General features: G+C 43.9%; 1 protein-coding gene across 3 annotated transcripts; it reads left to right on the top strand.

Moving 5' to 3' along the window:
- The first annotated feature begins 1,089 nt into the window (after positions 1 to 1,089).
- On the top strand, positions 1,090 to 21,611 carry LOC103339077 (uncharacterized). Of its 3 annotated transcripts, none has more exons than XR_016122440.1 (6): positions 1,090 to 1,663; positions 1,772 to 1,858; positions 1,984 to 2,338; positions 20,885 to 20,971; positions 21,049 to 21,108; positions 21,185 to 21,318. XR_016122440.1 is itself a non-coding variant. In XM_089042117.1 (6 exons), exons 1-5 carry the CDS (start codon positions 20,375 to 20,377, stop codon positions 21,224 to 21,226), a joined length of 513 nt encoding a protein of 170 aa, XP_088898243.1. In that variant the 5' UTR covers positions 20,288 to 20,374; the 3' UTR covers positions 21,227 to 21,265; positions 21,368 to 21,611. The 3 variants fall into 3 exon arrangements, 1 of the variants encoding a protein (XP_088898243.1); XM_089042117.1 differs by lacking the exons at positions 1,090 to 1,663; positions 1,772 to 1,858; positions 1,984 to 2,338 and adding exons at positions 20,288 to 20,624; positions 20,737 to 20,810; positions 21,368 to 21,611 and having other exon boundaries at positions 21,185 to 21,265; XR_016122441.1 differs by lacking the exon at positions 1,090 to 1,663 and having other exon boundaries at positions 1,670 to 1,858; positions 21,185 to 21,320.
- The last annotated feature ends 1,759 nt before the right edge of the window (positions 21,612 to 23,370 follow it).

The following is a 23,370-nucleotide window of genomic DNA, read 5'->3' as shown; positions in this document are numbered from 1 at the left end:
AATAAAAATTGAAACATGTTGATGCTCTTTTTCGGAGAGGGTCAACTTAGAGAAAATGAGGTTTGCCTTCAGCAGGGAAAGAGCTTGGACCTTCAATAAAGGCTAGCCTGCAGAAGACAACAATAGGAGAAGCAATCATTAAGCTTCGGACAGGTGGTGCCGAAGGCTCTCCGATGCTTAAGTCAGCTAAGGGGTAACTTTAGCAGAGTAATAGTAAAAGGTAAGAAAGTAGTTACCTTTTTACTAGGGTACTGTTCCCTTTTTATAGGGAAGTGAAAGTGGAAGGTTTGTGTAGATTTCAGATGTGGGACTTTGTGCAAGTCGCTGTGGTGGTGACACGTGTCATGGAGATTAGGTTTACCAATTGAGACCTTGTGATCGAGTTTCGGGATGCTTGGCACCTCGGAAGAGTGTCTTCCTTTGGCATGGGAGAAGGCGTGTCTACCTTGGCGCTAGTTGTTTTGAGGCTGGATATGCTCGGTTGATTATGGTGTAAACAGTAGTCCACCAAGTTGCGGTCAAGAAGTGACTTCTAGGTTGGGAACTTTTGAGCTCCTTGTGTAATCATGACCGAGCATTCCGGGTTCAGTGGGAGCCGTAAGGTAGTCTCTAGTCCCCCAAGTTGGCAAGGTAGAAGTTGCGTTAATACTTGGTAGGTATGATCAAAGCTGTGTTAGCCTCTAGGACTGTTGGTGGCCAGGTACCTAGGCTTTTGGCAAGTCTTTGGAGTTGGGCCCTTGTGTTTCGGGAGCTAGGCTTTGGCAAGTGGAGGATTGGGTAAGCCATTTCTTGTTTCAATGCCCCTTGCCGTTCGGCAAGGAGGCCAAGCCATTCTCCCCTTGGTTTTGTTTTTTTGTTTTTTCTTTTTTGAATGGCCAGCTAGACTTTTGGCAAGGCTAATGCTCTGTAAGCTGAGACTTGTGGGAGCCTTCCAAAACAAAATTCATGACCCCTGCCGTTCGGCAAGGGGTTTGGGCCTTGGGTTCGGTTTTGGCCAAAATAGTTGGGCTTCTGTCAAGGCTTGGGGAATGGGGTGGGGCTGAGCCCGAGTTGGGACTAGGGTTTGGGAGGAGCAAGACTGTCTTGTTTTGTATAATACCTGCCGTTCGGCAGGGTTTAGGAAAAATTTTCGAAGCATCTTGTCGTGTCTTCGGCAGGTGGAGATTTCGGTAGGCATATCTGGTCACAGCCTTTCTTGAGTCTGGGAATTGGAGCTGGGACCGTGACTGTCCTCCCTTTGAATTCTCACGGCCCTTGCCGTTCGGCAAGGGTGGGGGTGCGAGTTGTTTTCCAGCAAGGCTTTGGAAGGGGCTCGAGGTTTGGAGTGGTCACCAAGGCATCGGCAAGAGTGGAGCTGGAACCGTGATGGGGTAGGTTCTCTTTAAGGCCTCCATTTCCAATGATCAAACCTTACCGTTCGGCAAGGGTGGGCTAAGTTGTTTTTGACACCACCGGTGTGGCACCACGATCCGTGCTCTTTGGTAAGGACCATCTGGGGCTAGTCTTATCGTTCTGAAGTGTGTGGCGGAGAGGGTTTCGAGGGCACCCCCGGAGCTGGGCCCGTGGTGGCGTCATCTCGTTAGGCGGGCCTTTACTGGATTCGCCGGAGCTTGAGCATAAGTGAGCTTGGAACCAGGCTTGGGTGACCGTGGCTGGTATTGAGGTGAGCATTTTGCGGACTCATTTCTTGTTGCTTAACCCTTGCCTTTCAGCAAGGGTGAATTGGGAAAACCTTGAGCTGCCCTTTGTTTTTGTGCTTAATTTTTTCCAGGAAATAGGCTGAGCCCACGTGTGCTGGAGTGTAGGCTCAGAAGCTAGGCTTGTGTCAGAGCTGGGTCGTCCGAGTTGGTAATTTTTGGTGAGCCTCCCATTTCACAGCTGGGTCGGGACGTGAGTCGAGCCTCGTGACCACGGACTGGGTTCTCCTTGCGATTTGGGTGTCTTGATCAAACTGTGACTCCTCCCTCCTTTTTTTTTTGGCAGCAATCTATTTCCAGGTTTTGGGTTCTGAGAGCTGTCGGCAAAGTTTTGTTGTTGGACACCACCGGTTCGGCAAGGCACACCGAGGGCTAGTTGTCGTCGTTGGAGATCCCCAGCGGTAAAAGAGTGCTGGAGTAGACTTGGAGACTCGGTGCTCGGTAAAATTTGCAGGCCGAGGTCGGGCTCAGCAAGAACTTTGAGGAGGTTCCTCTTATCGTCAGCATAGCCCTTGCCGTTCGGCAAGGGTGCTATGAGGCTTTGCTAGCATTTCAGTGTTGGATTTTTGGAATTGTAACTGGGTTCTGGCGTTAGAAATCTGTCGACAAGGCCAGCTTCCACACGGCAGGGCCGTGACATTGTAAGTCTTCCCTAAGTACTCCTAATCCAAGCATTCTTCATCCAAACATACAAATGATGCACAACTGAAGTCTCCTCTATCATCCCTGTAAATAAATCAAAATGGCAAAAAGAGAAAAAAAAAAGCTAAGATTATAAACATAAAAAATTAGGTGGAAGAGAAATTTTACCATTGGTCCATACTTCCATAGAAAACTTGTAAAATGAGCATAAAAAAGACCATCAAGAACCTGCAAAAGGAAAAATATATAAATAAAATGATGGTGAAAGGAGAAGGTAACAAATTTTCAACAACAAAAAAACATACGACTCACATAGAAAACCTGCAAAGAAAAAGTTATAAATCTGCAAGCTTCCTCATCATCTCTCGATAACCAAATCGAGAAAATCTAAAAGAAACCTAGAAATATAAAAAAATATGTAAACAAACCAGACAAATCAAGAAAGACAAAATCTGAAATTAGGGAGACAAAGAACATACGAAACGCAAAGAGACTAATCCAGAATTCACTAGCAAGATATAGAAGGGTATTTTAGAGAGTTTCATGAGGTGTTATAGAGAGTGCAGGAGGGTTCCAAGAGGGAGAGATAAGGCTTTTTGAATCGAGGAAAATCTGAAAATTTGTCAGCGCAAATTTACTTAAGTAGCCTTTTTTTATCGTGTTTTAAAAGATGACGCTTATTAATGAGAGATAAGGTTTTCAAAGACGGGTGAAAATTTGAAAATTTGTTGTGTAATTCATAAGCGGCCATTTTTAGAGTGTTTTAAAATCGACGCCTTTTTAAAAAAAAATCATCTTCACATAAAATAAACGACCCTTTTGAAAAAAACCGTCGTCTTTACTTCATAAAACAGTGGAAGTAGAAGGGATATAGCGGAAATTTACAGTTTTGTTGTCAAGCTCGATTGAGGTCCATGATACCTTTCTTAAAGGGAATTGTTTGGACCAAAATTGACACACCCACCAAATAGAAAATTAGGCCTGAATAAAGGTGCAAAAATCAAAGAAAGATGGAAGCTCAAAAAACCGAGAGACTACGGTTCAAGGCTCATCGAGCAAACAAGGCTAATCTGGGCCTCACAGGCCCAATATAATAGGAAGAGGGAGCCTCAGAAATAGAACAATCCCACGTGGACATCTAGGATAAAGAAAAGTCAAGAATGGCAATCATAGAAGAAGTGATTGAAAGAGTTCATGACATCAAATTGATTCTAAAAGCGAAGATCAAATCCCTTTTACATATATATATATATTCGAGATTTTTCTTGTCTTTTGAGAAGGTAATTCTCCCAAGGAGATAAGCAAGTTACAATCTCGAGAGAGGATAGCGGAAAGTGCGAGCTGTCCGAAAAGGAGTCAAACTAACCATCACGGGTAAAATATCACAGGGGCGGTTGAAATTGGGAAAGAGATTAGGTTCCTTTTCAAGAAAATCAGAAGTGATTGCCTATTTGAAACCTATACCTTGCCAAAACTGAAGAAATCCTATTTTCTTTCCTTCCATTAAAGAAGAGAAAAAGGGGGGAGATATCTTTGCAGCCCAATAAATAAACACAATCACCCTACTCCGGAAAAAAAACAGTTTACTATAAATACAAGAAGGAGTGAACAGGGTAAAGCACAACACAAAAAAATCATCACCCAATCAAACAAAGATCCTACACAAAGAAAACCGTCAAAGGACAAGTTCAAAATCAACCAACAAGCCACTTGAATTTCAAGTGAAACCGAGCTCGGATCAGGATCCACAAAATCCAGTTAAGAAACAAGTCATTTAAAACGAGATTTCTTTCATACAAATTTGGTTCAAGAAACCAAGACAGGCGGTTTGAGTCCTCCAAATATGGAAAACCTCAACAAAATTCACGGTCACGATCTCTAGCCCATCAAGCCCTCAAAAGATACTCCTGCCGTGCAGATTAGAAAATTGCGCTACCACTTAAAAGCCTCACAAAAGTATGAGGTACATCAAGCTCTGCCGAATCAGCCTTTGGTATCGATTTACAAGTTGAAGCCTAGCGGCCAAGGTTGTCAGCGGTCGATCCAAAGCGTCCCAAATCCGGCCAAGCGTCCCCAGTCCATCCGGGTATTTCCAGTCCAGTGACGGAACCTTCTATCTCGATAGAAATAAAGCCCCTACTGTCCCTTTCATCTTCCTCTAGTATAAACATTCACTGTTATATATATATATATATATTTTTTTTGTAAAAAGCAGTTCCACCTAAAGAACAATTTAAATCCCATCCAATTATTCTGGCCAAGGCAACCTCTTTATCTTGAGATAAATTGTTAAAGTCCTCACCGATCTGAGGCAGGAAAAGAACTTACTTGGGAGATATTCCTCACCCAAATTCACAATCGTTTGTTTGTAGAAATCGGTAACTTGGGCGCAAGTTATCCATTCCAAACCAAGTCGCTAGAAATTTTGCTAGCGCGTGCCTTCGCAGACACCAAAGAAAGCTGACTTGTTGACCAGATTTATGATTCTCAAAGCGTGGGGAACTTTGCCCTTCCATCGCATAGGAGTAAACCAAGAACGGGCAAACAATTTGGCACGCCCTTGATGGGACTTCTCGGTATACATTTTCTCATTGAGTTCTTTACCAGTCCATGAATACTAGAAGCTCTGGCGAACCCACACCACGACATGGAAATAAACCAAGTGGCCTCGAAGGATGGAATCGAGAAGAAAGTGATGCGGCATTGACATGGCGGCACAGGGAGCAGGAGGTCCGGGACCGGCTCGAGAAGGATGAACTCTGAGATAGAATCGTATTACGACAAGAGGTCACAACACAAAGGCCAAGATACCTAAATAATATGACACCATGATGCAATGGCGGAGTCAACGAGCAATTCAGAAGGGACCGGAGGTGCCATGGCAGAATTCCCTAATCGATGAGGTGGTCCGCAACTAGACCTTCCTTATGGTCCCCACCAGATTGGCATGGCCATATCAAGAGAATCCTCTCGGTGCAGTGTAGCGGGATACCGAGCGGGAGAAATCCAGCCGACACAGGAAGTGGTTTTCCTGTCCAGACGCGTCGCCCTAATCGGCCGAGCTCCTGCGCCAGACAAGTCCCGAGAATCCGCCAGAGCCTCGGCTTGTTCGCAAAGACAAGCGGCCCCACAAGATCTCCCTATGGAAATTCCGCTCAACAACACAGGCGGCCCGGCAATATTACCCTACGAGGCCCGAAGGATGGACCCAATCCATTCCCTCCACGCAAAAGGAAGGAGAGGCAGAGGGGAGAAACTATCCTTATGCTAATAACGCAGAAGCAGGGGGCAAACCGGAGGAACCACCGAGGACTGGAAGAGCCGGAGGAGCACAGGAAGAAGTCTGCCTAGACAATATAGGCGTAACCACGATTTGCTCGGCGGGAATAGGACAAAACCTCCTCCCGTTAATGCTCTAAATGCGTGGGTGCATTGCGAGAGGATGATCAGGAAATGATGGAGCTGAAGCCGGGGGGAAAGGCCCACCTATAGGAAGCCATATCCACCTTGCATCGATCGGATACCCTTGTCCCTGGTTTTAAAGTACCAAACTTCACTTTATTCAACGGAGAGGATCCTCATGCTTCATCATTGAGCACGTAGGCGATTTTCCACCCAATGCATAGCCATAGAGAATAACCCATCGTTAAAGCTAAGACTTTTGGGAACTCTCTCTCTGGACAAGCTTTCACTTGGTACACTAACACCCAAATTCTATTCAGACTTGGGAGCAAATGGAGAGCGTCTTCCATGACTACTATTACAGGATTCAGCCAGAAGTCACCATCAGTGACCTTGCCGCTCTCAAACAGTGAAGATGAACCACCCAAGACTTTATAAACAGTTCAGAAGCTCAAATGAAGTGCCAATCCCCATCAAGAAAGACACTTCATCCAAATGGCTCAGTCGCCCTCAAAATTTCTTTGAGGAAAAGATTTGATGGGATGTTGTTTGGAGATCTGGCAGAACTGGCAGATAAAGCAGCCAAGTTACGAGGAATTGCTCAGAGAGGAACAGCAGAAGAGAAACTCTTCCAAAGGCACGTATTACAAATCCCCTTCTTCCTCAATACATATGATTGAAGTGGAGTCAGAAGAAGATGCAGAGGAGTCGGAGGAGAGAGAGGTTGCAGTTGCGGAAATGGCAAAATTAAAGCATCCCATCAGTTGTAAAACCCTTACAAAACCTCTAAGGGATCAAAAGCCGCCACCATTCACAGGAGGGTTCGTTCCAAACAAACCTATGCATAACAAAGTATATTCCTTCGATCTGACCAAAGTAGATGCTTTGTTTGATGAAATGTTGCTACAGTAAAGCAATAGAGACGCCTCACAGTGAATGCCAAAACCAAGAACTCAAGCGGCGATAAGTATGCAGATATACAATTCTGGAATCATTCTACCAATAGTTGTGTTGTTTTCAGAGATGTTATACAGAAGGGATAATGCAGAAGGTCAAGCAGAAAAACCTCCATCCGTCACCACGCATCCTTTCCCGCCACAAGTTAATATGGTCAACCTAAATTGGCCGAACGAAAGAAAGGACAGAATAGCTATAGAGGTGTTTGCCGTTCTGGTTTACTCCTATGATGGAAGGGCAAAGTTCCCCACGCCTTGAGAACCATAACCTGGTCAACAAGTCAGCTTTCTTTGGTGTGCGAGCGTGCCACTACTAACAAAATTTCTAGCAGACTTGGTTTGGAATGGATAACTTGCGTCCCAAGTTACTGATTTCTGCAAACAAACGACAGAATTTGGGTGAGGAATATCTCCCAAGTAAGTTCTTTCTCCGCCTGATCGTGAAGACTTTAACAATTTATCTCAAGATAAGGAGGTTGCCTTGGCTGTAATGGTTTGATGGGATTTAAATTGTTCTTAGGCGGAACGCTTTTTACAAAAAAAAATATATATAAAAGTAATGCTTATATTAGAGGAAGATGAAGGGACAAGTAGGGCTTTATTTCGCGAGATAAAAGGTTCTAGTCTGATTTGACCGAGATACCCTGAGCCGATTTGGCTTGGGCCGGATCGACCGCTGACAACCTTGGCCGCTAGGCTTCAACTTGTAAATCGATACCAAAGGTGATTCGCAGAGCTTTGATGTACCTCATGTTATTGTGAGGCTTTTGAGTGGCGAATCGCAATTTTCTCAACTGCACGGGCAGAGGTATTTTGAGGGCTTGTGGGCTAGAGATTTGCACTGTGAATTTTGTTGAGGTTTTCCATATTTGGAGGAGACTCAAACCCGGCCTGTCTTGGTTTGCTGAACCAAATTTGTAACGAAAGAAATCTCGTTTTAAATGACTTGTTTCTTAACTGGATTTTGTGGATCCCGATCCGAGTTTCACTTGAAATTCAAGTGGGCTTGTTGGTTGATTTTGAACTTGTCCTTTGACGGTTTTCTTTGTGTAGGATCTTTGTTTGATTGGGTGATGATTTTTTGTGTGTGTGTCCTTTACCCTGTTCACTCCTTCTTGTATTTATAGTAAATTGTTTCTTTTCTGGAGTAGGGTGATTGTGTTTATTTATTGGGCGGCAAAGATATCTCCCCCCTTTTTCTCTTCTTTAATGGAAGGAAAGAAAATAGGATTTCTTCGCTTTAAGTGATAGGTTCTCAAATAGGCAATCACTTCCCTGATTTTCTTGAAAAGGAACCTAATCTCTTTCCCAATTTCAACTGCCCCTTGTGATATTTTACCCGTGATGGTTAGTTTGACTCCTTTTCTGGACAGCTCACCTCGCTTATCCTCTCTCGAGATTGTAACTTGCTTATCTTCTTAGGAGAATTACCTTCTCTGAAAAGACAGAAGAAAAATCTCGATATATATATATATATATGTAAGAGGGATTTGATCTTCGTTTTTTCAGAATCAACTTGATGTTATGAACCCTTCAATCACTTCTTCTATGACAACAATGCATTGTGACTTTTCTTTATCCCAATGATGTCACGCGGATTGTTCCTATTTCTCGGCCTCTTCCTATTATATTGGGCATGTGAGGCCCAGATTAGCCTTGTTTGCTCTGATGAGCCTTGGCTGGTCTCTTCGGTTTTTGGCTTCCATCTTTCTTTGATTTTTGCACTTTATTCGGGCCTAATTTTCACTGGTGTGTCAATTTTTGGCCCAAACAATGCCCCTTAAGTCCTGAATCGTTTTGGACAGTTTCAGACTTAAATATTATAGCTATTAAATTGGCGCGTGGTATTCCCCCATTACGCTCACGTCGCGGTGCCTTATGGAAGACTCTGATTCAAGCCAAGCAGATAATCACAGAAGAAGGACCAGCAGACTAGCCAAGCCATTCACTATTTCCCCACCGATCAACCAAAATTGCTCATTCTCCAATTATCTCGTAAAATTTAGTGCCGAGAAGGACAAAGATCGGAATATATGTTGTTCCTCCCGTATTGGCCGAACAGTTTGTTCTCGCCTAATCGCCTTCTGCATTCGCTTGAGTATAGACATTTGGCGAAGCTCGCATAATCATATCGACATGTTGACTCGCCTACAGCCTCCGCCCATCTATTCAAGACACTCTGATACCGCCACCGAGTATCCGCAAACGCTCGGTGCCTTCGGATGATTCGGGACCGCGCAGTGTCTATTTTCCCGAGTTAAGGTTTCCAAGATATAGTTCTCGCCGAGGATCGTGCTCGCTCAACCATTGTTGTCGCTGAAGGTCCCCTGCGATCAATCGATGAATACCTCGATGATCTTCGGCATTGTACCAAGAGGTCTGCATGAGGGTGTGGTGATCAGAGGACCATCCGTGGTTTCAACCTCGACATCGCCTATTTGAGAAGGAGCCGTAAGAAGAATATGCGAGGCGGCTTTGGGAAGAAGTTCCTAAGTGTGACCTTACCCAGATCGCGCTCATGGAGGAGGAAAGCCTCCAAATTATCATTTAGGCGGATGTCTACCATCCCAACTTCTGCAACTTGCTTGCCCTCGACTCATACCTCAAGTCATCTGTGAATCGGGGTCTTCTTGGAGGGACGCTGATGACTTGGAGGTCCACAAAGATGCCAGTGTGCGGTGAATAAAATCAACAATAGTGTATGCCCTTTATCCTTCATGGAATTGAACTCCTGCAGATTCTGCGGGGAGTTTGATGCTTGGCAAAGCCGATTCCGTGATCCGCGCTTCAAGACCGCACTTCAGTCCTTTTAAGGGGACAATTGGAATGTCCATTCGCATTTAAGAGACTCACAAATTCATGGTGCGTACCATCAAAGACATCAACATGCAAGTTATAGAAGGTAATCTCTCGCCATACGTTGTTGCCCATTCGCTGTTTTTAATGATGATGCTAATCTTTATGCATCTGATCCTCTTTGACAAAGAATATAGGGAGCCAACCAGCCCAAAGTGGAGAGGTGTTTGGTAAGTTCGTGATGTTTATTCAGTTTTTCCTACTACTCTTCTACCGATTGACCTTTGACTTTGTCTTTGCGTGATAGTTAATTCATATTGCCGCTTTGATCTGGAGCCCCTCGAATGGAGAAGAGGAAGAAGAAGAAGAAGAAGAAGATCGTAGAACAGACTCGCTGAGGCCACTTCTCCCGTTAAAAGAAAGAGAAAAGAAACGCGACTATGACTCGTATTCTTTGACAGCTTCTTTTTGAATTCTTCATAATCTTGTTCACAAACTTATTTTTTGTCTGTTGCAGTTGAAGTCCTTCTCCTCCTCTTACTAAGTCAAAAAGACTTAGAAAGAAGATTGTAGAAGAATATGTGGCCCTGAGGGAACTAGGCAGCCTTACCACCACTTCTGGCACTGATGATGACCTCGAGAGGCTTTCAAGCCGTGGAGCAAGAAAGGGAGCTGGAAGAGCTGGAAGAGGTAGGAGAGGAGCCTCAAGAGAAGGCCAAAACAGTGGAAGAAGATGTGAGTTTTATATACTTGGCAGTATTTGTTTCTATTGCACTCTTATTTCCACTTCTAACTTCTGCATCCATAGGAGGAAATTCTATGTGAGGTGATAGCGAGAGCATTGCCTTGGCTCTAAGCAGCGAGGAAGATATAGGGCGGGCTAACCAACTCAGAGGTGGCCCTTTTGATGATCCAGAGGCGAACATTCCACTGCCGCTCCAACGGTGAGGATCAGTGCAGTAAATCGGATCAGAGCCTGGGAACAATCGGAAGAAGTGGTTCCTGCTCCTGAAACCATAGTAGAAGTGGCTCTTTCAATAGTGCGCTGATAAAGGTAGGCCTTGGATCCTCCCCTGCTCCTAAGTTTATTTTGCCAAAGGATCTTCTACCTCTGGCAGAGAGTCATCCAAAGGCGGCTGGTGCAAAATCTAGCACTTCCTCACCGTAGTTCCTCTTCCTCCGGCTTTCCTGCTTTCATGAGTGAATTTTGCCATATTGATGGCTGGATTCTGTGCAAAAAACTTTATTTCCTTCTAGTATATCAACAATCTTTTTGTAATGGACCGGATTGTTGCAGCTCGATCCTTTTCTTGTTGATTGGGACTAGACATTAGTGCTATGGAAATTTAGAACAAAAGGTATGTTCCAATCCTCCAAGGAATTGGTTAGACCTTCTTCAATGAGCCTCTGGGCCGTGACACCATGGGGGCGGCCGTTCTGGTTGACTCCAAAGAAGGTGAAAGGACCAAGGTCATCATGATAATACCTTGCCTCACAACACATGGCGGAAGGTAGAAATGGCCGTGGATCGCCTCTATTATCTCCATGTAGCCTTCTTCATTCCATAAAGCTAACTGTTGATGAAGAGTGGAAGGAACACATAGACGTGAATCCAGTCTCGCCAAGCAATGCATTGTAAGTGGTAGAGGTAGTATCTACCACAAAGAATGCAACCTTCACTTCTTGCTTCCTACTAAAACATCCACATCTAGGATCCCAAGGGTTTTGGTGATGCCTCCTGCGAAATTGGTGACGGTCAAAGGCGGGTTGGAATTAAATCCTTTTCTGTTTCGCCCATTTTGCTCAAAGCAGTGAGGCGAGTAGGTTGATGGCTGCACCTCCATCTACCATAGTTTTGGGAATAGGAACACCCCCAAAGTTTGGCCTTATAAACAAGGGTCCGAGGTGGTTTGCCATTTCTTTGGTTGGTTTGGAGAAGCAAAGTCGATCTGTAGCCAACTTGTGGGTTGTTCATACATCACAGGGACTATCACTTTCTGTTCCGCATTTCTTCCGCCGCCAACCTGCATTCAAAACTTTCTTGGGAAAATACGCCTCGTCGCAGTGCTCTTGTCCTTCTCACGCCGAACTTTTCTCGCGTGAATGAACACCATATTGATGCTTAGGTCAGCGTAACAAGTCCTCCAGTGCTCGCACCAAGGCCTCGGCTCGCATCAATTCCTCCGCCATAATCCATCTGTTTCTCCATCATACTCCTCCGTCCATTCTCCTAGTTCTTCTGTTCCGAGGAGCGCATTCTACAGTCATCTAGATGGTTCATAATCCAAACCTCTTCATATTCCTCAACGGTCTCCTTGCCCTTCTCCCGAATAGGATCGGTTTTTTCCTGCCGGGAGTTTTAAGTAGATTTTCTGAGGCGGAGGTAGAATGGATAGAAGGTTTCTTTGAGGATTTTGCTTTTTTCAACTTCTGTGGTTGAGAGATTGCTTGTTACATGTCTCGGGAAATATTTCTCTCGTCCCTTTTTGGCGTGATTGGCCTTTGGAAGCACTGTGCGTTTTCTCGTTATTGAGGAATGTGCGATCGCTCTCAACCCTCCTCCTTTGGGTTCTTGTCACCCATTGTCGATCTGCCACTTTTCCCGACGGCTGTAATACCACCGCCTTCAATGATGGCTGCCAAAGGTTTATCACTACAGGCACTTTTATTGATTTTTCTTCCTTGGTCTGCTTAGTCATTCTTCACTGGATTGACAGCCTAGGTAGTTTCTCCGTCTGCCTTATCTCGGGCGTGGTTCCGATCCTGGCCAAAAACACTTGGAGTGGGCAGATCCTGCTTTTCCGAGATTACCTCAACCACCTCACACTTGCACCTCCCTGCGAGCACTATTCCACCAAATGGTTGCTTTTGGTCTTTCCATAGTTTTCTTTGAAACTATTACACTCGCTTCTACCGAGTCGCCTTTATAGTCGTATTACTCGTTCTTCTTTCGCTTACAGGCCAATTTAGGTTGACCATATTAACTTGTATGGCGGGAAAAGGATCGTGTGGTGGATGGAGGTTTTTCGCTAGCTTGACCTTCTGCTGTTATCCCTTCTCAGATAACATCTCTCAAAACAACACAACTATTGGTAGAATGATTCCAAGAATTGTGCCATCTGCAATCTTATCGCCCTTGAGTTCTTGGTTTGGGCATTCGTGAGGCGTCTCTATTGCTTTCAGTAGCAACATTTCATCAAACAAAGCATCTACTTTGGTCAGATCGAAAGAATATACTTTGTTCTCGCATGGGTTTGTTTGGAACGAACCCTCCTGTGAATGGTGGCGGCTTTTGATCCCTTGGAGGTTTTGTAAGGGTTTTACAACTGATGGGATGCTTTAATTTTGCCATTTCCGCAACTGCAACCTCTCTCTCCTCCGACTCATCTCTGCATCTTCTTCTGACTCCACTTCAATCATATGTATTGAGGAAGAAGGGATTTGTAATACGTGCCTTTGGAAGAGTTTCTCTTCTGCTCTCCTCTCGAGCAATTCCTCGATACTTGGTCGCGATCTACCAGTTCTGTGGATCTCCAAACAACATCCTATCAAATCTTTTCTCAAAGAAATTTTGAGGGAGGCGAGCAAATGAGCCATTTGGATGAAGTGTCTTCTTCGATGGGGATTCGCACTTCATTTTGAGCTTCCTAACTGCTTATAAAGTCTTGGGCAGTTCATCTTCACTGCTTGAGAGCGCAAGGTCACCGATGGTGACTTCGCCAATCCTGTAATAGTAGTCATGGAAGACGCTCCATTTGCTCCCAAGTCCAATAGAATTTGCGGGCAGGTTAGTGTACCAAGTGAAAGCTTGTCCAGAGAGAGAGTTCCCAAAAAGTCTTAGCTTTAATAAAGGGGTTATTCTCTATGGCTATGCATTGTGGAAAATCTGCCTACGTGCTCAACTGATGAAGCATGAGGATCCTCTCCGCTGAATAAAGTGAAGTTTGGTACTTTAAAACCTCGGGACAAGGGTATCCGATCGATGCAAGGTGGATATGGCTTCCTATAGGTGGGCCTTTCCCTCCCCGCTTCAGCTCCATCATTTCGATCATCCTCGCAATGCCCCCACGCCATTTAGAGCATTAACGAGGAGGGTTTTGTCCTCGGCCGAGAAATCGTGGTTCCGCCCTATATGGTCTAGCGCAGTAACTCTTCCCTGTGCTCCTCCGCTCTTCCAGTCTGGGTGGTTCCTCCGTTTGTCCCCCTGCTTCGTCATTATTAGCATAAGGATAGTTTCTCCCGCCTCTCATTCCTCTTGCAGGTGGAGGGAATGGATTAGAGTCCATCCTTCCGGGCCTGTAGGGTAATATTATGCGCTATGCAGAATCCATAAGGAGATCTTGTGGGGCCGCTTACGCGAATGTCGAGGCTCGCTGATTCTGCGGACTTGTCTGGCGAGAGCTTCAGCCGCATCGGGCCGACGCTCTTGGATAGGAAAAACCACTTCCTTGTGTCCACTGGATTTCTCCCCGCTCGTATCCCGCCACCGCACCGAGAGGATTCTCTTGATATGGCCATGCCAATCCACGGGGACCATAGGAAGGTCTAGTTCTTTGGACCACCTCATCGGATTGGGAATTTTGGCCATGGCAGCGACCTCCCGATCCTTCCCGAATTGCCGCTGACTCCGCCATTGCATCATGGCTGCCATATTATTTAGGTATCTTGGCTCCTTTGTATTGTGACCCTTGTCGTAATACAGTATTTCAGACGTTCATCTTTCCTCGAGCCAGTCCCGACCTCCGCTCCTCGTGGCCGCCATGTCAATGCAGCATCACTTTCTTTCGATTCCAGTCCTTCACAAGGCCACTTGGTTTATTTCCATGTCGTGGTGTGGGTTCGCTAGAGCTTCCAGATTCATGGATAAAGAACTCAATGAGAAAATGTATAAGAAGTCCCATCGTGCCAAATTGTTTGCCCGCTCTGGTTTACCCTATGATGGAAGGGCAAAGTTCCCCACTGCTTTGAGAACCATAAACTGGTCAACAAGCCGCCTTTCTTTGGTGTGCGAGCGTGCCACTGCTAGCAAAATTTCTAGCAGACTTGGTTTGGAAATGGATAACTTTCGTCCCAAGTTATGATTTGCAAACAAACGATTGTGAATTTGGGTGAGGAATATCTCCCAAGTAAGTTCTTTTCCTGCCTCAGACTGGTGAGGACTTTAACAATTTATCTCAGTATAAGGAGGTTGCCTTGGCCAGAATGGTTTGATGGGATTTAAATTGTTCTTTAGGCGGAATCGCCTTTTACAAAAAAAATATATATAATGATGAATGCTTATATTAGAGGAAGATGAAGGGACAGTAATGGGCTTTATTTACCTCGAGATAGAAGGTTCTGTGCAGGTAATCGAGATACGGGCTGAATTTTGACTGGGCGCTTGGGCTGGATGGACCGTTGACAACCTTGGCTGCTAGGCTTCAACTTATGTCGATACCAAAGGCTGATTCTGCGAGCTTTGATGTACCTCATGCTTTTGTGAGGCTTTTGAGTGGGCGAACCTACAATTTCTCAACTGCACAGGCGAGGAGTATCGCTTTTGAGGGCTTCATGGGCTAGAGATCGTGAATTTTGTTGAGGTTTTCCATATTTGGAGGAGACTCAAACCACTGCTGGTCTTGGTTTTCGAGACAAATTTGTAACAAAGAAATCTCGTTTTAAATGACTTGTTTCTTAAATCTGGATTTTGTGGATCCTGATCTGGAGCTGGTTTCACTTGAAATTCAAGTGGGCTTGTTGGTTGATTTTGAACTTGTCCTTTGACGGTTTTCTTTGTGTAGGATCTTTGTTTGATTGGGTGATGATTTTTGTGTGTGTGTCCTTTACCCTGTTCACTCCTTCTTGTATTTATAGTAAACTGTTTCTTTTCTGGAGTAGGGTGATTGTGTTTATTTATTGGCGGCAAAGATATCTCCCTTTTTCTTCTTTAATGGAAGGAAAGAAATCGGATTTCTTGCTTTTGATAGGCTCAAATAGGCAATCACTTCCCGATTTTCTTGAAAAGGAACCTAATATCTTTCTCAATTTCACTGCCCCTTGTGATATTTTACCCGTGATGGTTAGTTTGACTCCTTTTACACGCTCCTCGCTTCCCGCTTATCCTCTCTCGAGATTGTAACTTGCTTATCTTCTTGGGAGAATTACCTTCTCTGAAAAAAAGAGAAGAAAATCTCGAATATATATATATATATATGTGAGAGGATTTGATCTTGTTTTTAATCAACTTGATGTCATGAACCTTCAATCACTTCTTCTATGGCCCATTGTTGACTTTTCTTTATCCTGAGATGTCACGGGATTGTTCCTATTCTTCCCTCTTCCTATTATATTGGCCTGTGAGGCCCAGATTAGCCTTGTTTGCTCAGATGAGCCTTGGGCTGGTCTCTTACGGTTTTTGCGCCCATCTTTCTTTGATTTTTTGCAGCTTCATTCTGGCTAATTTTATTTGGCTGGTGTGTCAATTTTGCCCAAAACAAGAGGCTGACTCAAGAGAAGGCATTAGTTTCAAAGGAAACTATGGAAAGACCAAAGCAACCATTTCACTGAATAGTGCTCGCAAAGGGTGCAAGTGTGGTGGTGGAGGTAATCCCTGGAAAACAGGATCTGCCCACTCCAAGTGTTTTTGACCGGATTGGAACCACGCCCCAGGATAAGGCCAGACAGAGAAACTACCCTAGGCCTGTCCAATCCAGCAGAAGAATGACTAAGCAGCCCAAGGAAGAAAAATCAATAAGAGTGCCCGTAGTGATAAACCTTTGGCGGCCATCATTGAAGGCAGGTGGTATTCGGGAAAAGTGGCGGACCAACAATGGGTGACAAGAACCCAAAGGAGGAGGGTTCAGAGCGATCTTGCACATTCTCAATAACGAAAACGCATGTGTGCTTCTGAGGCCAATCCGCCAAAAAAGGAAAGAGCCGTAAATATTTCCCCATGCAGAATCAAGCAATCTCTCAACCATGTGGTTGAAAAAAGCAGTAATCCTCAAAGAAACCTTCTATCCATTCTACCTCCGCCTCAGAAAATCTACTTAAAACTCCCGACCAGAGAAAAAACCGATCCTATTCCAGGAGAAGGGCAAGGAGACTGGGTTGAGGAATATGAAGAGGAGCAGCTGGATTATGAACCATCTACAGATGACCAGAATGCGCTCCTCGGAACAGAAGAACTAGGAGAATGGACGGAGGAGTATGATGGAGAACAGATGGATTATGACGGAGAATTGGATGCGGAAACTGAGGCCTTCGGTGCAGAATTGGAGGACTTGTTACGTGCTGACCTAGGCATCAATATGGTGTTCATTCTGCCAGAAAAGTTCGGGCAGTAGAAGGACAAAAGCACTGACGGAGACGATTTTCCCAAGAAAGTTTTGAATGCAGGTTGGCAGTGAAGCGGAAGAAATGCGAACAACAATGCAGGCCTGTCGGGACGGATGTATGAACAACCCACAAGTTGGCACATGATCAGCTTTGCTTCTCCAAACCAACCAAAGAAATGGCAAACCACCTCGGACCCTTGTTTATAAAGCAAACTTTGGGGTGTTCCTATTCCCAAAACTATGGTAGATGGAGGTGCAGCCATCAACCTTCGCCGATGACGAATCTTTGAGCAAATGGGCGTAGCAGAAGGATTTAATTCCAACCCCTGACCGTCACCAATTTCGCAGGAGGCATCACCAAAACCCTTGGGATCCTAGATGTGGATGTTTTAGCAGAAGCAAGAAGCTGAAGGTTGCATTCTTTGTGGTAGATACTACCTCTACCACTTACAATGCATTGCTTGGCAGAGCTGGATTCACCAGAGTCTATGTGTTCCTTCCACTCTTCATCAACAGTTAGCTTTATGGAATGAAGAAGGCTACATGGAGATAATAGAGGCCGATCCACGGCCATTTCTACCTTCTGCCATGTGTTGTGAGGCAAGGTATTATCATGATGACCTTGGTCCTTTCACCTTCTTTGGAGTCAACCAGAAGCGGCCGCCCCCATGGTGTCACGGCCCAGAGGCTCATTGAAGAAGGTCTAACCAATTCCTTGGAGGATTGGAACAGACCTTTTGTTCTAAATTTCCATAGCACTAATGTCTAGTCCCAATCAACAAGAAAAGGATCGAGCTGCAACAATCCGGTCCATTACAAAAAGATTGTTGATATACTGGAAGGAAAGAAAGTTTTTTGCGCAGAATCCAGCCATCAATATGGCAGAATTCACTCATGAAAGCCACGGAAAGCCAGGAGGAAGAGGAACTAGGAGGAAGTGCTAGATTTTGCACCAGCCGCACTGGATGACTCTCTGCCAGAGGTAGAAGATCCTTTGCAGAAATAAACTTAGGAACAGGAGGATCCAAGGCCTACCTTTATCAGTGCACTATTGAAAGAGCCACTTCTACTATGGTTTCAGGAGCAGAACCACTTCTTCGATTGTTCCCGCTCGATCCGATTTACTCACTGATCCTCACCGCTGGCGGTGGAATGTTCGCCTCTGGATCATCAAAAGGGCCACCTACAGGTTGGTTAGCCTGCCCCTATATCTTCCTGCGCTTCCGAGCCAAGGCAATGCTCTCCGCTATCACCTCAGAGGAATTTCCTCCTATGGATGCACGAAGTTAGAACAGGGAAATAAGAGTGCAGCAGAAACAAATACTGCCAAGTATATAAAACTCACATCTTCTTCCACTATTTTGGCCTTCTCTTGAGGCTCCTCTCCTACCTCTTCCAGCTCTTCCAGCTCCCTTTCTTGCTCCACACTTCAAAGCCTCTCTCAGGTCATCATCCGTATGTAGTGGTGGTAGGAATCGCCCTAGTTCCCTCCGGGGCCACATATTCTTCTACAATCTTCTTTCTAAGTCTTTTTGACTTAGTAAGAGGAGGAGAAGGACTTCCAACTGCAACAGACAAAAAATAAGTTTGACAGAACAAGATTATGAAGAATTCAAAAGAAAGCTGTCAAAGAATACTTGAGTCATAGATGGCGCTTTTCTTTCTTTAACGGGAGAAGTGGCCTCAACAGAGTCTGCTTCTACTGATCTTCTCTTCTTCTTCTTCTTCTTCCTCTTCTCCATTCCGGAGGGCTCCAGATCCTCAGCCAATAAGAATTAACTATGCAGAAGACAAAAGTCAAAGGTCAATCCGGTAGAAGAGTAGTAGGAAAAACTGAATAAACATCACGAACTTACCAAACACCTCTCCACTTTGGGCTGGTTGGCTCCTATATTCTTTGTCAAGAGGATCTCGAGTACAGACAAAAGATTAGCATCATCATTAAAAACAGAATGGGCAACAACAGGGACGGAATGAGAGATTACCTTCTATAACTTGCATGTTGATGTCTTTGATGGTCTGCACCATGAATTTGTGAGTCTCTTGCGAATGGACATTCCAATTGTCAGCCCTTAAAAGGACCTGAATGCGGTGCAGGCGGGCAGATCACGGAATCGGCTTTCCACCAAGCATCAAACTCCGCAGAACTGCAGGAGTTCAATTCCCATGAAGGATAAAGGGCATCTGCACTATTGTTGATTTTATTCACCGCACACTGGCATCTTTGTGGACCTCCAAGTCATCCGCGTCCCTCCAAGAAGACCCCCGATTACAGCTTCTGTATGACTTGAGGGGTATGGTGAGCAGCCAAGTTGCCTTACAGTTGGGATGGTAGACCTCCGCCCTAAATGATAATTTGGAGGCTTTCCTCCTCCATGAGGCAGATCTCTGGGTAAGGTCACACTTAGGAACTTCTTCCTAAAGTCGATTCGGCAGATTCTTCTTCTGCTCCTTCTCAAATAGACGATGTCAGGTTGAAACCACGGATAGGTCCTCCTAATCACCACCTTGCTGCGCTGCAGAACCTCTTGGTACAATGCCGAAGATCATCAGGTATTCATCGATTGATCGCTTGGGGACTTGCACGACAACAATGGTTGAGCGAACCGATCCTCGAGTAGAACTATATCCTGGAAACCTTAACTCGGAAAATAGACACTGCAGCGGTCTGAATCATCCGAAGGCACCGAGGGCGAGCATGTTGAAGCGGATACTCGGGGTGGCGGTATGCGTGTTCTTGAATAGATGGGCCGAAGCTGAGGCCCGAGTCCAACATCGTATGATTATGCGAGCTTCGCCAAATGTCTATACTCAAGCGAAGCTGCATAGAAGAGCGATTAGGCGGAACAAACTGTTCACCAATACAGGAGGAACAACATATCGCTGTCACGATCTTTGTCCTTCTGGCAAAGACTAAATTTTCGAGATAATCGGAGAAGGAGCAATTCGGTTGATCAGTGGGAAATAGTGAATGGCTTGGCTAGCTTCTGCTGGTCCTTCTTCTGTGATAATCACCAACATCAACAGTCTTCCATGAGGCCTGGTGGTAGAAAAATGGGATTCAAGTATCGTTTCCATGATCGCGCAAATAAGCTGTTGATGCTCTTTTCGAGAGGGTCAACTTAGAGAAAAGGAGGTTTGCCTTCAGCAAGGAAAGGGCTTGGACCTTCAATAAAGGCTAGCCTGCAGAAGACAAAAATATGAGAAGCAGTCTTTAAGCGGACACCAAAGGTGGTGCCAATGCTCTCCGATACTTAAGTCAGCTAAGAGGGGTAACTTTAGCAGAGTAATAATAAAAGGTAAGAAAGTAGTTACCCTTTTTACTAGGGTTCTGTTCCCTTTTTATAGGGAAGTGAAAGTGGGAGGTTTGTGTAGATTTTCGATGTGGGACTTTGTGCAAGTCGCTGTGGTGGTGACACGTGTCATGGAGATTAGGTTTAGCAATTGAGACCTTCAGTCGGGAGTTTCGGTAGCGCTTGAGTGAGTTGATGCATGAAGCAAATAATGTTGTTAGTATAGCATCATTATCTGATTCAGGAACAAGGCTTGTCAAACAAAAGTTAGCATGATGTTACTTGAAAGTGATATGGAAATTACTAGACCAAAGGAAAATTTGAATAGCATTGGTGACCAAACTCTTCATGATGTGCTCATTGCTAAGCCACCGGTTTTGAATCCCCCCACCATAAGGGCAAAAGGCATAACAAATGCTAGGATAAAAAGTCAATTGGAGAAGAAAAGAAAAAAAGAAAAAAAGAAAGACGCAAGAGTTGGAAATTCCTCTCGAACTTCAAGGCCTACCACCATGGCTGCTAGTAAGAATTATTTTCTTTAAGTTGTTTTTAACTAGATTGATATTAATTAGGTTTCAACTATTTTTTCTAGTATTTGATTTCATGTGCTAATTTTTTTTTTTTTTTTTGGTAGGCCAATCTGAGCAAGAAACCAACAATGTTCTGCCTCATTCAACTCATTATAATCCATCATTTCATCACTTTGGTGTACTTATTCTTACACTTCATTATTTTGATGATTAATTTTAATATTTATCTCCTAATGTTATATGTATTTTTAGGATATTCCAAGCCATACTTTTGGACATCCGAATTTTCAATTTACAACCATGCTTCAAGGAAGTGATCAAATGCCTTACTTGAGTCAGGTATATGAATTTAATATATACTCATGGGATAAAGAAATCAGATATTTCTAACTTGAGATTATTTTATGATGCATTAGGATTCATCTACAACTTTGAATGCAAATTTCACATTTGGACAATCAACTAATTTAAATCAGGTTTGACTCATGATATAAAATTTAGTTTTAATTGTGTTAATTTCCATATCGATTCATGAATTCAGTTGTGATGCAGAATGTGTATTTCAATAGTTTGAACCAATTGCGTCGATGGTAAGACATAAGGGCTGGTGGATGTTCAAGGTTATGACAATAGGTATGGAGAGATTGTACTTTTATTCATAATGTGAACGTCTGAAAGATGTGCTATGCTTTGTATAAGTTTTCTAATTTTTGTTTGCACATCTTATTTGAACAGGTGTAATGTGCTCATTTCGATGTACAAAGACCAACATATTTTCCAAAGGAGAACAATAACATCTTTAGTTTGCCAAAATTACATTTATGTAGATGTGACGTAGTGTTCTCCTTTTCTTTTTGTTATGTTATTTGAAGAAGGATTGGTCAATTATAAATCCATTCATGCAATTCACCAACGTTACACTCGATCAAAGAAAAAAAAAACATACTTCTGCTTTGAGTTATTAATATCAGAAACAAAATTGTACAGCAGACTAAATTTTATTAGCATTACTTCATTTAAAAAAATGTCATTAGTTGTAGCAATAAAATAAATCACTTCGTTAAAAAAATTCTATGGATAGAAGAGAGGAAGGAGAGGGATTGAACAGAGACAAGAACAATTTTGAACAGATGGAAGGTTTTTCCATAAGACGCAAGTGGAATGGCAAAAACAGAAAAGAATGTAAAACATTAATTGAGTTTGGGAAAGAAAAAAAAATTTTAATTGGGAAGTTAAAGGGCTGGCACGAATGCAGATATTGAATGAAAGAGAAACTCCACTTTTTGGTTTATTTTATTGATTAAAATATGTTTTAAAAAGTTTTTAAAAAGATTGGCAAGTGGCAGTATTCTATTGGCTTGGGATAATGAGTTGGAAAACTGACCTGGCTTATCTGTGCTAGGAAAGTTTTTCGTTGGTGAGTGTTGGCTGGTCCGTAAAGAGGGGATGCAAGATTGTACCGAAATGCCCTTCAATAGATAACATAAGTTAAGAGTAATATCCAAATCAATAACGATAGGGACATAAGTGATCTAATCGAAACTAAAGGGATATTAATGGTTAAAGTGATAAAAAAGAGAGACCAAAATTGACTTTTTGTCATGCATTTACGGTCAATTTGATACTTTTTTCTTTTTTTTTTTTGGGTCGAAATCAAATTTTATTAGATAGAAGGCAAAGTGAACTCCACAAAGGAATTCGACGAACTGCAATACAAGAAGGCATAAAACCTACTACATCATAAAACTTAAGGAGGACATAAAGCCTAGAAAAGCAAAGTGCATACAAAAGGCAGTGAATAGGGAAACAGGGAAATGCCACACCACCCATAACCAAATAGTAGCACAATCAACGCAAGTCCACACCCACTGGAGAGGAACCAGTAACCAATGCTCGAGACAGAAAATGGTGGCAGACAAGCCACCAAAGCTACAAAGAGCACTACCATGATCCAAGCAATAAGTGACATAAGCACATTAAAAGCAACCCAATTGCATAAGAGTCACCAAGGAAAGGAGACCCTTGTGTGGTTAAGGCGCTGAAGATGGTGGTGAAGGGAAGGTGCCTAGAAATAGCCGCCAGTGGTAGGAGGAGAAAATGCATATCAAGCACTAAAGGCTCTTACAAGTAAACTAGAAGAGAATATTGATCAACACCACAAACAGGTTGAAAACAAAAGCAGCACAAAAGGCTAAAGAGAACCGCACAACACGCTTGGTCACCCCGTTTGCCACCAAATCACAGATAGAGGTGAATCACATATCTGAAGTAGTTTTCTAGCATGAATCAAATCTCAAATCAGCAAAAGAAACAAACGAAGCAAAAAAAAACAAAAAAAGGCTGGCAACACAACAATGGAAACAATAAAGCAACTGCGGCGACTACAGGGGAAACCACCCAAGCCACTGAAACACAAAGGCAATCCCCGGACAAAGTAGATCTAGAATAGGAGCAGAACAGTGAAACCACCCACCCAACCACACACTCCCTACAAAATAAGAGAAAATCCCAAAGTCACAGCAAAAGAAAAGGGTGAGGAAGAAAACTCAAGGAGGGAGGGAAAGAGAGGATGGGAAACAAAGGAAGGAAAGGAGAGAGGGGCGAGAGGAGAGGGGAGGGGCAAGACAGAGGCAGGGGAGAGGGGGAGGGAGGGGTGACAACCAAAGGAGGTCACCCACCCCTAAAGGCTAAGTCTCCAAGCCTTGTGTTTTCTTTCCCATGGAGAGAAAGTGGCTAGG

This window comes from Prunus mume, linkage group LG8, assembly GCF_029339155.1.
Source record: "Prunus mume cultivar Tortuosa linkage group LG8, ASM2933915v1, whole genome shotgun sequence".
Taxonomy (NCBI): domain Eukaryota; kingdom Viridiplantae; phylum Streptophyta; class Magnoliopsida; order Rosales; family Rosaceae; genus Prunus; species Prunus mume.
The sequence above is the reverse complement of the archived record's forward strand: the minus strand, read 5'-3'. Positions and strand labels throughout refer to the sequence as shown.